Source organism: Fusarium musae, chromosome 9 (genome assembly GCF_019915245.1).
Source record: "Fusarium musae strain F31 chromosome 9, whole genome shotgun sequence".
NCBI classification, from domain to species: domain Eukaryota; kingdom Fungi; phylum Ascomycota; class Sordariomycetes; order Hypocreales; family Nectriaceae; genus Fusarium; species Fusarium musae.
The window spans coordinates 1,117,054-1,130,945 of record NC_058395.1 but is presented as its reverse complement, the minus strand read 5'-3'; the positions used below and the strand labels follow the sequence as shown (position 1 = coordinate 1,130,945).

The following is a 13,892-nucleotide window of genomic DNA, read 5'->3' as shown; positions in this document are numbered from 1 at the left end:
CTCACTCTTCGGAGCTCAACACGCAAAAAACTCCACGTTTATCCAACCCCAAGAATTTCCTCCGATCCCGACTCTTTCTCTCCCTCTCCTTCTCACGCCAGAGCTGCATCACTCTCCGTCCTTGATCTCTTCGCTCCGCTCCTCGAGTTTCTGTTCGTGACCGTAAGTCACACATCTCGATACTTCTGCTCCCAATTGCCCTTCCGGCCGGTGAGTCCTTTTCTCAGAGCCCCCAAAATCCCCAAAAGTGGCTCAGCCATGTTCATATTCGCGCTCCCCCCCCCCCCCCATGTCCATCACCGACTAACATCTCTGCCCTCCAGAAAGATCTTAATACCTCCCACAATGCTCAGCGCCGCTCTCCGAAGGCGCGTTCTCGCCCCTACCCACAGCGCCCTGCGAACCGGCTTCGCTGCCCACGTTGTGCGACACTATGCCTCGTTCCCCGAGCACCAGGTCATCAAGATGCCCGCTCTGTCGCCCACCATGCAGGCTGGTAACATTGGCGCTTGGCAGAAGAAGCCCGGCGATTCTATTGCCCCTGGTGATGTCCTGGTAGAGATTGAGACCGACAAGGCCCAGATGGACTTCGAGTTCCAGGAGGAGGGTGTCATTGCCAAGATCCTCAAGGATGCTGGTGAGAAGGATATTGCCGTTGGAAGCGTAAGTTCCTCACTTTTTTTTTGAAACCACTCAGGTCACCTCTCGGTTCTCGGGGTATCTACCTCCAACGCTCAATATCACTCAATGCCGTTTAAATCATGTCACTAACATGCAATTCTCTGATATAGCCCATTGCCGTCCTTGTTGAGGATGGTACCGATATCTCCGCCTTCGAGAAGTTCTCCATTGAGGACGCTGGTGGTGACGCCGCTAAGCCCGCTGCCCCCAAGAAGGAGGAGAAGTCCGAGTCCAAGTCTGAGTCCGCTTCCGCCCCCGAGCCTACTCCTGAGCCTCAACAATACCAGTCTCAGGGCCGTCTCCAGACTGCTCTCGACCGTCTCCCCAACATCTCCGCTTCCGCCAAGCGACTTGCCCGTGAGAAGGGCATTAGCATCGACGGCCTCAAGGGTACTGGTAAGAACGGTCAGATCACCGAGGAGGATGTCAAGAAGGCCAGCAGCACCCCCGCCGCCAGCAGCGCCCCCAGTGCTTCCTACGAGGACATTCCCATCAGCGGCATGCGCAAGACCATTGCCAACCGCCTGGTCGAGTCCACCCAGACCAACCCTCACTTCTACGTCACCAGCTCCATCTCCGTCAGCAAGCTCCTCAAGCTCCGCCAGGCTTTGAACAGCTCTGCCGATGGCAAGTACAAGCTCTCCGTCAACGATTTCCTCATCAAGGCTATCGCTGTCGCCAGCCGCAAGGTTCCCCAGGTCAACTCCAGCTGGCGCGACGGTAACATCCGCCAGTTCAACAACGTCGACGTCTCTGTTGCCGTTTCCACACCCACTGGTCTCATCACCCCTATCGTCACCGGTGTTGAGGGCCGTGGCCTCGAGGCCATCTCTAGCCAGGTCAAGTCTCTCGCCAAGAAGGCTCGTGATGGCAAGCTCAAGCCTGAGGAGTACCAGGGTGGTACCATTTCCATCTCCAACATGGGCATGAACCCCGCCGTTGACCACTTCACTGCTGTTATCAACCCTCCCCAGGCTGCCATCCTCGCTGTTGGCACCACCAAGAAGGTTGCCATCCCCGCCGAGAACGAGGCCGGTGTTGAGTTCGACGACCAAATCACCCTTACTGCCAGCTTCGACCACAAGGTCGTTGACGGTGCTGTCGGTGCTGAGTGGCTCAAGGAGCTCAAGCAGGTTCTTGAGAACCCTCTTGAGCTTCTTCTGTAAATTAGGGGTAGAGCGTCAAGTGGCCCCTGAAACCGAATTATGCTGGGAAAGTTGAAAGGGCTGGTACAGCGAAGAATGACTTTTTATAGAACAGGAGGAGATGATCTCTGAGGGATGGAGATGCGACAAGGAGTTTACTTGGGATATCATGGGGACACTCATGAGAGCATTCCTGGGTAAGAATGGGTGAATCACGACGACGATGAGCATCTATGAGGACACCCACAGAGCTTCTTCGTCTGATCATGTCGCAGCATTCGTGGAAGATTTACGAGGCCGGAAAAGCCCGTGTACAATGACCATTGATTAATAATGTTATATCTTTTCGAACTTGGGGGGTGTTTTGGACAAAGAATCTATTGCATATGCCCTCATTATATGTTTCCTCCTATTGCCTGCTTTACGACCGCTGGATATGACTATTTGCACTGTGCCTACACTGCATATATCACGACAAGATTTGAATATACGATTCTCCCCTCATGCGATCAATAACTCGGCCTGTGCGAAGCAATTGCTGAGATGGGCCATCTTTAGATCAAGTATCAGTCGACAAGACGCTGTAATGATTTGCTAGGATTCGCATGGAAATTGGTGAGGCCTGGGGCATGTTTGATTTTCAGAAGACAAGCAAGTAAGTTCAGTAGAGAAGAGGCGGGCAATGTCAAGTGCCCAAGTACATTAATACATAGGGTGAGATTTTCCTTCATCGTCAAGTCATTACAGATCCCTCAACGCCAGGTTCAAAATTGTGACACAACTGATGGATCGACGGAGTCAAACTGCTGAGGCATACTCATGCCACCACGAGCCCAGTTGAACGCTCCCATTCCATCTAGACCAAGGTCACCACCCATCACCATCCAATCAAAGGGCATTTCCATAATACCCTGCATGACATCGCTATCAATCGCTGGCACATCAATGTGTATAGCCTCTTCGTTTTCAGGCTCATCGAGCGATAAACCTTCTCTCTCGGCGACTTCTTTCAGCAAGTCGTAGGCTTTTATACTCATACTGGCTCCTGTGTCAACGACTACTTGATCGACATCTTCCTGCGGTAGCCCCATTTCAAGGGCCTCTGCGAGGGCGAGAGACGCAACAACGAAACAATAGCCTTTTACGCCTGTCTCTCCAGCACGTATCCGTCTCTCGAACCAAGTCTCCGCACTTTGGAGAACGGCGCGAAGTTCAAAGAGGTTCATGACAGGGCCGCCGCCGAGGCTATCATTCTGCTCCTCTGACTTCTTGATAAATTCGAGCGCAACAGAGAAAAGCGTTTGAGTTGGGATCACACGGAACACGCCCGCTCCATTTGTGATGAGGCGGTGAAAGCTGACTCCGGGGTCCAAGGAGCCTCCAGGAGCAGAGGTACCGTAGCGAGGTGTCGATAGGCCAGTGATCTGCGCGAGCTTCAGAGACGAGTCGAGGGATACTTTGCGAGAGTAGTAGTATGTTGGATCGAGGGCGGAGCGGGCGACCATGGGCTGATGAAGAGAGAGGAAGCAACGGTATGTGAGCATTTGAACAAGAGAGCTGTGGAAATGGGTAAAGATTGTTCGGGGCTGGTGCCTCTGGGCCTCTGATAGAGCAGCAAGTGTCTCTGTTAATGTGCGGCATGCCTTTGTGAGTTCAGAGTTCAGCCGGAGTGTCTCGGCGTAGGACTCCTTGGATCTAAATTCGTTGACGTGCTTGATAATGATGAGGCGAAGAGCAAAAGACTTTTGAAGCGCGAGTTGGACTGACATATCAGTCAGTGTTTCGGGATCCCCAGTTGGCTTTCTATCTGAATCTGGCTCGTCTGTAAGTTGATCGTCGTTCAAATTTGCTGGGGGACGTGTATCGTAGTGTTTCGAGGAGAGAAGAGGGGGGCCTCCAGCATCGTAGGAGCATTGTAGATTAAGTTCGAGGATGGTTGCCCAGAGGCGGCGACGGATCTCGGAACGGTAAACGGACATGTTACCAAGATGCCTTGGGTCCCGATGTAATCCCATGTACATAGCCTGTCTGACGAGACTCCCAGCCGAAACCCAGGTAAGGTCTTGGCCAACCGCACAACACGCTTTAGCGATGACCAGCATACACATGATCTGGATACCAGCGATAGTCATTCTGCTCTTTTCAGGGGGTATCACAAGCCAGATTTGGGCCTCATGGACCCACTGCATCGAAGTCGCACGCAAGCTGAAGACATCATCGTGTAGAGTCGCTCCGATGGCCATGCATAGCTGCAGCTGAATCAAGAAAACCTGACTGGAGGCTTTAGGATTCTGCCAGTAGCGCTCATACTCAGACATGAAGGTTGGACGGTGAAGAATCCGAACCACGCCCTCAAAGGTGTCAAAATAGGCATTGACAAGCTGATCGGCAAGGCCACGCTCAGGTATGTTTTCGCCCAACTTGTCAGTCGACACAGCTTTGGAGCGATTTGCTTTGATGGTACGACCCAGAGCTTTGCATCTGGTAAAACCACCGTGATGTTGATTCCTGCGAGTCTCTGCCTCTTTGAGCATATCAAAAACACCGGGAAACTATAAGATCTGGTTAGGAAGCTTCTGTTACGTGAAATGGACTACTGACCATATGAATGCCGTTCATCCAGTGACTTTGACCAAAGAACCTCGTTTTAGAGACAGTCCCTTTCATAGGAGCCGACTCAGCTTCCTGGTCATCAGGCTGTATAAACTTGTCTTCTGCTGGTTGTGTGATGTAACAAGACTCGGCTAGCTTCTGCTCCAGCTCCTTGACCCTCGCAGCCAGGGCATCAACTGTGGAAGCTTCTGAGTTGGATCCTACTGTTGAGCTCGGGATGCTAGAAGATTTTTGTCTCGCAGATGAGTTTGACGGAGACTGTCTCTGGGTAGTTCCAATGGCTGGGGCTGACCTCGCCGGCACTTGGGAGTTTGAGTCTGCAGCACCAGTATGGCCTGCGCCTTTCTTGACACGTGAAGCTGGGATGTGAGTTGGTGCATAAGTACAGGGTGATATCTTAGATTTGACGCAGTTTACACAAGGTAGACTACGATCACATCGAATCTTGCGGCGCCGGCATTGCTCACACGAGAGGGCCGGCCGGCGCCGCTTCTTCTCCGTTTTGGCGGCCGAAGACACGGTTCCGCCACCGGCAGTTGCTGTCTCGGCCGGCAGATCAAAGGAAGTGTCCTGCAGATCTGTCGCTTCTGTAAGGGTCTCCTGACTTAGATCCAGCGGAGTATTAAAGAAGAAGCTGGGGGTTGAGAGTGTGATTGGGGGTGAATTGCCGGGCATACTTGATGGATCGAGCTCAAAGAACTCGGCCAAGGAACAAACGAAAAACAGCGAGACACGGCAAATTGAACAATGCGAATAGTCTGGAGAAATGCTGTAATTTGAAGTATATTTCTGTGATACAATGGCTGGGTATATGGGCATTATCATTCGGTGGAGATGCAAAAGGCCGAGCCAAAAGACCGAGATTCTATAAGTGACAGTCATGTAAGCTAACCCTATAGGGAAATGGCAAATATCCCCCAGCAGTTGCTGATGCAGAAGCAGGCGATTCCTGCTGATTATTAGTGTAAATCTTAAATGATTCTAGACTCTCAGAGTAAGATTCGGTTGAGGGTTGGTCCGATTACTATATAATGCTCGGACATACGTGGACATTGAGGATTTAAGACGTCAACTCTTTAGTGCAATGACTACGGAGTACGGCATCGGACTTATCTTATCAATCAAGATTTGGATATGTATTCGTACGAGTTAACATGTTAGTCTATCTGTCTACGTTTTGGATATTCTGTAGGACACGCATAGTCCACGCATCATGATTCATCATCATCACCATCAGCCTCATCCTTCTCTTGCCTTCCCTCTCTGGGCTTTGCAGCTTTGGCCAATAGGTTCCTCGTCACTTCCAATCGAAATATCTGAGGCCCAGTTTCTTCATCACTTTTGCGATGCGCCTCCACCCAAGTTCGGATTTGCCCTCGGACTTCCTTGTTGCTCGTCACAGTAGTCAGCCCAGCCGCCCACCCATACATGAAGATAGACAGCTTAGAGCTCTTGAAGCCGCTACTCAAAGCCACGCCATGGGCGACCCGAGGAAGGCGTCCGTCGGATATGCCACAGTCGATAGCTTGCATATCCCATGCTTCATCGATTACAGAAACAGGTATCTGAATATCAGGTGGTAAGGGGTAAATGGTGAGTTGCTGAAAACGCTGCCGCGTGAGGTCCGAAGACGGTTGTTTTATATCATCACCCCATGGTACCAATAATCCCCCTCGCTCACGCTCAGTCTCGGTGCCAACAGTTCGTAGTACATCGTGAAAATGATCCGCTGCTTCACGGGTACATACGAGCTTGCGGCCTGCTAACACAGGGTATAACACACGAGACATGAGACCCCCTTCATGAGCGTTCTCTTCGTCTATCTGGGCACGCGTCGTACGCGACTGCCACGGTTGGGGCTCAAGTCTGAGATGAGTCAAGTCAGAAATAAGATCGATGAGGATGGTGTGATCAAGGTTGATGGTGGATGTGAGTGATGCAAGCTCATTGCCAACAAGATTGTCAATAGCTTCGTCAAGCGGAGGAGGCGATGCTGCGGCAAAGTCGCTGTCCTGATCCTCGATGATGACTTTGACGAGTGGATCAATGTGTTCTAGTTGATCAAGGACTATGTCAAGCTCCCTTTCACCTCGACTAAGACCAGTCAGAACCAGACGTATTTGAGGGAATCTGTATTCATGACGATTCATTCTTGCAGCATTTACCAGCCGTTGTACGTATTTTGCCAATGGGGTATCCTCCCACTCATCACGGTCGACTTCATCACCGAGTTCATGGTCACCCCATCCCCAACCGCAATCGTTCAACTGGCGAGCGAGTCTATCGCGAGAGATGGCTTTAGCAGCAATCCATTGTCGTCCTTCTTGAACAACATCGACCTCAACACGAGCTTGTTCCTTTAGGAGTCGGTGCAGATTGTGTTTCTCCTGCCCCGAGACCTGTCGTTTTTGGATCTCCTGTTTTCGCAAATCTTTTGACGAGCCTTGAAAGGACTGATTTATAGCAACGAAGCTATGGCTTTTCTTTAGACGGTTCCACTGAGCGATACCCTGCGTCGTTGTAGTGACGCTCGAATCAAGCTTCTGTTCTCGTTTTGTGAGATGCAAATCATCAAGACTTGTACTTGAGACTGATAGTTCAGTGACAATGTTGGATAATGTTGCATTTTCCCGTTCCAATGTGCGTAAGAAAGTTGGTAGACCAGATGTAGATCTAGATTTCGCTTGTAGAGCTTGGATGAACTGGTTGACTTCATATATGGTAGTGTCGAGCAGAGTCAAGTGCCTTTTTGCCGAATCGAGTAGTTTCTGTTCCATTTTGCTGACTTGCAACTTATACGGTGACTTTTCAGAGTTAGGTCTAGGGAGAGGCAAGAGAACCTGCGTGACAAAAAGGCTTAGGTAAGCTTATGCTAGACTTGAGCAAATTTGATAGCCACTTGGTAGGTCTTTGGAATGCTTATTTTTGGCACCCATCTTAGATGTCGAATTTCTTGCTCATTAAGGAATGTCTCTCATAAAAGGCTGGCTTACATACCCGCAGACTTTGAATAAGCTGTAGTCGACTGTCGGCATGTGCCTTAAACGGAAATGAAAATTCTAATTGAATTACTTTTGTGAGAGAAGCTCTATGATTGTTCATTAAATAAGCACTCTCGATATCTTCTGATAGATCTAGCTTAGGCAACACAGCAAAAATAGTTCTACATCTGTCTTTATGAATCTTTTTCTGCAGGTCAAGGACACTGAGGTGATTAGGCATTCACTCAGCCACACGTGGCTATTGAAATAACTTAGAAAGTTGTACTGGTACCTGTTTGAGAAGACACTACATCTATTCTTGGCCGCTAATTGGCGGGCAGCTTACGAGGCCTTCCCTGGGCTAGGGGTCCCGTAGTTAGAGCTCATTTTCGGGAAGCGGAGCCTCTGGAAACGCTGTCCACTTTGACTTCGTACCCCTGGTACTGTCCTTGTTACAGTGTAAAAGCTTTGAGAAGGGTCAGAAGCTGACAACAACACCAAGACACGGGCTATTTTTCTCTTCTCCCATCATTTTTGTTGGCCTTTGTCCAATCCGTATACCTCACGGCCGTAATTGACCTTTGCCATACAGCTCAATCTTTGGGCTGCGCCGAGACTTTAGAGGTTACGTTGGAGGCACATGAACTTTAGCTCCCTCTCTCCCGCAGCGCCCACGTCTCCTTTCTTTGATTGCCCTGGGAGCGACATCAACTTTACAACCTCTCCTTCGACTTCGATCCTCTCGACTCTCTGCACCCTAAGCGAATGGCCACTGGCTCCTTTTGCGCTCCCCCATGAGCTCCCTCAAATTTGTAGTGTCCTCACTTGAGGCCATTGCCTCGTCCAAGGATGCTCAGCGCAACAAGCAACTGGCCGACTCTACTACCAAAGCACTTGACGCCATCAAAGAACAGGACCAGCTTCCTGATCCCGAGATCGTGTTTGCTCCTCTGCAGCTAGCTTCACGATCCACAAACGTCCAGCTTACTACGACCGCACTCGATTGCATCGGCAAGCTCATCTCATACTCGTACTTTTCCGTGCCAAGTAACCCCCCCGAGGGAACCGAAGAGGGTGCCGAACCTGTCCCTCCCCTGATCGAGCGAGCGATTGATACGATATGTAATTGCTTCCAAGGCGAAACGACTGCTGTTGAGATCCAGCTTCAGATTGTCAAATCCTTGCTTGCCGCCGTTCTCAATGATAAAATCGTCGTTCATGGCGCTGGCCTCCTCAAGGCCGTCCGCCAAGTGTACAATGTCTTTTTGTTGTCGCGGAGCACTGCCAACCAGCAGGTTGCTCAGGGAACCTTGACCCAGATGGTCGGTACCGTTTTTGAACGAGTCAAGACGAGATTACATATGAAGGAGGCTCGCCTGAACCTGGAGCATCTCAAGCATGGAGCCAGCAATGCCACGTTCGACCAGGCTGACACCCCCAACGGTGCCAATGACCATAACGACCGCGACGAATCCCCAGCTGAGCACTCCGAAGCTATGAATGCATCGGCCGAACCTCCCGAGAGTGGCGCCAAGCTTACATTGAAAGATCTTGAGCATCGCAAGAGCTTTGACGACTCGAACCTGGGCGACGGTCCTACCATGGTAACGAGACTTCAACCCGAGCGCAAGGAAACAGGTACCCCGGTCTCTGACCAGGTTGGCCAGGAGACTTCAAATACGGAAGATGGTGAGGTATTGGACGCTGAGGATGAGGTCTACATCCGTGATGCTTACCTCGTCTTTCGCTCCTTTTGCAACCTGTCAACCAAGGTTCTGCCACCCGACCAGCTTTACGACGTCCGTGGCCAGCCAATGCGCTCCAAACTCATTTCTCTTCACCTTATCCACACCCTTCTGAACAACAACATTGCAGTTTTCACGTCTCCATTTTGTACTATCAAGAATTCAAAAAGCGGCGAACCAACGAGTTTTCTTCAGGCTATCAAGTTCTATCTTTGTCTAAGTATAACTCGCAACGGTGCCAGCTCCGTGGACCGCATATTCAATGTTAGCAGCGAGATCTTCTGGCTGATGATCAAATATATGCGCGCCGACTTCAAGGTAAGATTGGCACATGCGCATAAAAGATGAGATAACTTACACAGATGACAGAAAGAAATCGAGGTATTTTTGAATGAAATCTACCTGGCACTGCTTGCGCGAAGGACCGCGCCCCTTTCCCAAAAGTTGCAGTTTGTTACAATTCTGAACAGATTATGCGCTGATCCCAAGGCGCTTGTTGAAATTTACCTTAATTACGACTGTGACCAGACAGTTGATAATATTTACCAAACTATCATCGAAGACTTATCAAAGTTCTCCACCACTCCGCTTACTATCACTACAATCAACGAACAAGTCTATGAAGAGATGCGACTAAAGACAACGCCTGCGAGCGAGTGGCAGCTCAAAGCAACACTCCCGCCCCCTCTGACTGTTGCTCATATTGCTCCTCATCAGGAAACCGAACCTGACTATCCTAAAGAGTATGCAATCAAGCGCTTATCTATCGAAGCTTTAGTTGAGACTTTACGATCCATGGTGAACTGGTCGGCACCCATCCGAGGTGATCCAGAGCCTCCACGCTCTGAGAACCACGATCCTAAGGCTTCTCTCGATCTTCGACCGTCAATTGATCCAAGCATCAATGACAGTATCTCTCGTGTCGAAACCCCTCTACCACCATCAACCCCTATATTGGAGGACGACCCGGATCAACTGGAGAAGGAAAAGGCAAGGAAGACGGCGCTGATGAAGGGAATTAACCAATTCAATTTCAAACCGAAGAAGGGTATCCAGATGCTTTTGCGCGATGGCTTCATCCCAAGCGACAGCCCGAAGGATATTGCCGAGTTTCTGATAAAGGAGGATAAGCTCGACAAGGCCCAAATCGGCGAGTACTTGGGTGAAGGTGACCAAAAGAACATTGACATCATGCACGCATTTGTCGATACCATGGAGTTTGCCAAGAGAAGATTTGTTGATTCTTTGCGCCAATTCCTCCAATCCTTCCGCCTGCCTGGTGAAGCTCAGAAGATCGATCGATTCATGCTGAAATTTGCGGAACGTTACGTTCTCGGAAACCCAAATGCCTTTGCCAATGCAGACACTGCATACGTGCTGGCCTATTCGGTCATTTTGCTCAACACTGATTTGCATAGCGTCAAGATTGCCAAGCGCATGAGCAAGGAGGAGTTTATCAAGAACAACCGCGGTATTAACGACAATGCTGATTTACCCGATGACTATCTCCTCGGCATCTATGACGAGATCGCCGCCAACGAGATCGTCCTGAAGAGTGAACGTGACGCTGCCGCAGCGGCTGGCAATACCCCAGCCCCATCAACCGGTATCGCTGCTGGTCTTGGCCAAGCTCTCTCTAACGTGGGCCGTGATTTGCAGCGTGAGGCCTATATGCAACAATCCGAGGAAATAGCTCTGCGTTCTGAGCAGCTCTTCAAGGATCTGTTCAAGAGCCAACGTCGCAAAGCTGGCACAAAGTACATACTTGCAACGTCGTTCAAGCATGTCAGCCCCATGTTTAACGTCACCTGGATGTCAATCTTCTCTACACTCTCAAGCCAGATCCAGAAGTCTCACAATCTTGAAGTCAACAAGCTGTGCCTAGAGGGCATGAAACTCGCCACTCAAATTGCCTGCCTCTTTGATCTGTCGACACCCAGAGAGGCTTTCATGTCGGCCTTGAAAAACACAACGAACTTGAACAACCCACAGGAAATGTTGGCCAAGAATATTGAGGCACTCAAGGTCGTTCTCGAGCTGGGACAGACTGAGGGCAACGTTCTTCGTGAGTCATGGAAGGACATCTTGATGTGCATCAGTCAACTTGATCGACTCCAACTCATCTCGGGTGGAGTCGACGAGAGTGCCGTGCCTGATGTGTCCAAAGCTCGTTTCTTGCCACCACAGAGGTCAGAAACCTCCGATTCTCGCTCTTCATCAAACTCCAAGAAAACGACACGGGCCAGAGCAGGAACGGCATCCAAGGGCTTCTCCACGGAGATTGCCCTGGAGAGTCGGTCAGATGAGGTGATTCGCAGCGTCGACCGCATCTTCACCAATACAGCAACTCTCACTGGCGAGTCCATGGTTTACTTTGCCAGAGCTTTGACAGAAGTCAGTTGGGATGAGATCAAGGTGTCTGGTTCCAACGACTCACCTCGTACATACAGCTTACAAAAAATTGTTGAAATCAGCTATTATAACATGAACCGTGTGAGATTCGAATGGAGCAACATTTGGGAGGTCTTTGGTGAGCATTTCAATCGTGTTGGATGCCACAATAACATGAACATTGTGTTCTTCGCTCTCGATTCTCTTCGTCAGCTGTCAATGAGATTCATGGAGATTGAAGAGCTGGCTGGTTTCAAGTTCCAGAAAGATTTCCTGAAACCTTTTGAGCATGTCCTTGCCAACTCGCATAATGTGACCGTCAAAGACATGGTTCTCAGATGTCTGATACAAATGATCCAGGCCCGTGGAGATAACATCCGATCAGGCTGGCGGACCATGTTTGGTGTTTTCACAGTTGCTGCTCGCGATCCTCACGAGAGCATTGTCAATTTGGCCTACGAAAACGTCAACCAGGTGTATAAGACCAAGTTTGGGGTTGTTATTTCCCAGGGCGCCTTCACCGATCTCATTGTATGCTTGACGGAGTTCTCCAAGAACCTCAAGTTTCAGAAGAAGAGCTTGGCAGCATTGGAACTATTGAAATCTCTGATTCCTACTATGCTCAAGACACCCGAATGTCCATTGTCGCAAAAATACAGCAATCTCCCACCTCCAGATGGACCCATACAGAATTCCGAAAAGCGATCTCGATCAAACACATCTGTTGAGGAAGGTTACTGGTTCCCTGTTCTTTTCGCCTTCCACGACGTTCTCATGACCGGAGAAGACTTGGAAGTGCGATCAAATGCTTTGGAGTATTTCTTTGAGACTCTGCTCAAGTATGGAGGCACCTTCCCATCAGAGTTCTGGGATATCCTATGGCGTCAGCAACTCTATCCGATTTTCATGGTGTTGAGGTCTCGGCCAGAGATGTCTAATGTCCTTAACCACGAGGAATTGTCAGTATGGCTATCGACCACTATGATCCAGGCTCTGCGGAACATGATCACTCTCTTCACACATTACTTCGATGCCCTGGAATACATGTTGGACAGATTCCTGGAGCTTCTGGCGCTTTGTATCTGTCAGGAGAATGACACGATTTCGCGAATCGGAAGCAATTGCCTCCAACAGCTAATCCTCAAGAATGTGACCAAGTTCAAGCCCGAACATTGGAATAAGCTTGTTGGCGCTTTCGTCGAGCTATTTGAGCGAACTACCGCGTACCAACTCTTCACTGCCACTGCAATCAACAACACGGCTTCCATATCGCCGCCACCAAATGGTCTCGAGTTCTCGTCAACTGCCTCGGCAACCACGCCTATGGATGAGACATCTCTCAAAATCAACGGCAAAGAGGAGTTGGAAGATGATCACAGTGTTCCATCCCCGTCAGCTGAAGATGAGCTCCAGACACCAACGGCTGACACCCCCCATATCGCCCTTGAAGAGTTTAAACCATCTTCCAATCTTCAGCAACAGCCTGTAGTGGTTACAGCGGCTCGAAGACGATTCTTCAACCGAATCATCTCTCGTTGTGTGTTGCAGCTCTTGATGATCGAGACAGTCAACGAGTTGTTCAGCAACGACACCGTCTACGCACATATTCCCTCCGCAGAGCTTCTTCGACTCATGACTTTACTTAAGAGGTCTTTCCAATTTGCTCGCCGCTTCAACGAGGATAAGGAATTGCGCATGCGACTCTGGCGTGAGGGTTTCATGAAGCAGCCTCCCAACCTTCTGAAGCAGGAGAGTGGCTCAGCAGCCACTTACATCTCTATTCTGTTCCGTATGTTTGCAGATAATGCGCCTGAGCGACTGGAGAGCCGGCCTGCAGTGGAGGACGCGTTAGTACCCCTTTGCAAGGATATTGTTCACGGATACACTACCCTCGAAGAGGAGAGCCAGCATCGCAATATCGTTGCATGGCGGCCCGTTGTCGTCGATGTTTTAGAAGGCTTTGTCACATTCCCTGAGGATGCTTTCAAGAAACACATCCCCGATTTCTACCCCCTTGCGGTTGAACTTCTCACCAAGGATCTTACCGCAGACTTGCGATCATCACTCCTCCTGGTCCTGCGACGAGTTGGAGAGGTTGGCTTGGGTATCGAGGGCATGACAAACGCGGGACAACGGCGAGACAGCGAAGCCAGCAGACTTACGGCAGAACCAGTTGGCGACCGAGAGGCCGACGCAAGGAGAATGCTCTAGGAAGGCCGTCCTCCACGGTTGTTAACGGTGAGGAGAAGCAGGGCGTTGGATGGATTATTAGAGAATGTTGGTTTTCATGACGTTGTCCTAGATACCCCAGGCTACCCCATACGGCGATAGGCCGG

The 13,892-nt window shown here is 50.1% G+C and overlaps 4 protein-coding genes across 4 annotated transcripts; 2 read left to right on the top strand and 2 right to left on the bottom strand.

Annotated features, from left to right (window-relative positions):
- Positions 1-345: 345 nt before the first annotated feature.
- On the top strand, positions 346-1,847 carry MRP3 (Component of pyruvate dehydrogenase complex, mitochondrial; the record flags this gene model as incomplete). Its single annotated transcript, XM_044829169.1, has 2 exons — positions 346-663; positions 792-1,847. 2 exons carry the CDS (start codon positions 346-348, stop codon positions 1,845-1,847), a joined length of 1,374 nt encoding a protein of 457 aa, XP_044675844.1.
- Positions 1,848-2,590: 743 nt separating this feature from the next.
- Positions 2,591-5,114, bottom strand: J7337_011631 (uncharacterized protein; the record flags this gene model as incomplete). The annotated part of the gene is made up of 2 exons (XM_044829168.1): positions 2,591-4,378; positions 4,428-5,114. The coding sequence occupies 2 exons, from the start codon at positions 5,112-5,114 to the stop codon at positions 2,591-2,593; spliced, it is 2,475 nt and encodes an 824-aa protein (XP_044675843.1).
- A 536-nt stretch (positions 5,115-5,650) lies between these two features.
- J7337_011630 (uncharacterized protein) lies at positions 5,651-7,216 on the bottom strand (the record flags this gene model as incomplete). Its single annotated transcript, XM_044829167.1, has 1 exon — positions 5,651-7,216. One exon carries the CDS (start codon positions 7,214-7,216, stop codon positions 5,651-5,653), a length of 1,566 nt encoding a protein of 521 aa, XP_044675842.1.
- Positions 7,217-8,214: 998 nt separating this feature from the next.
- On the top strand, positions 8,215-13,767 carry J7337_011629 (uncharacterized protein; the record flags this gene model as incomplete). Its single annotated transcript, XM_044829166.1, has 2 exons — positions 8,215-9,483; positions 9,535-13,767. The coding sequence occupies 2 exons, from the start codon at positions 8,215-8,217 to the stop codon at positions 13,765-13,767; spliced, it is 5,502 nt and encodes a 1,833-aa protein (XP_044675841.1).
- Between the last annotated feature and the right edge of the window lie 125 nt (positions 13,768-13,892).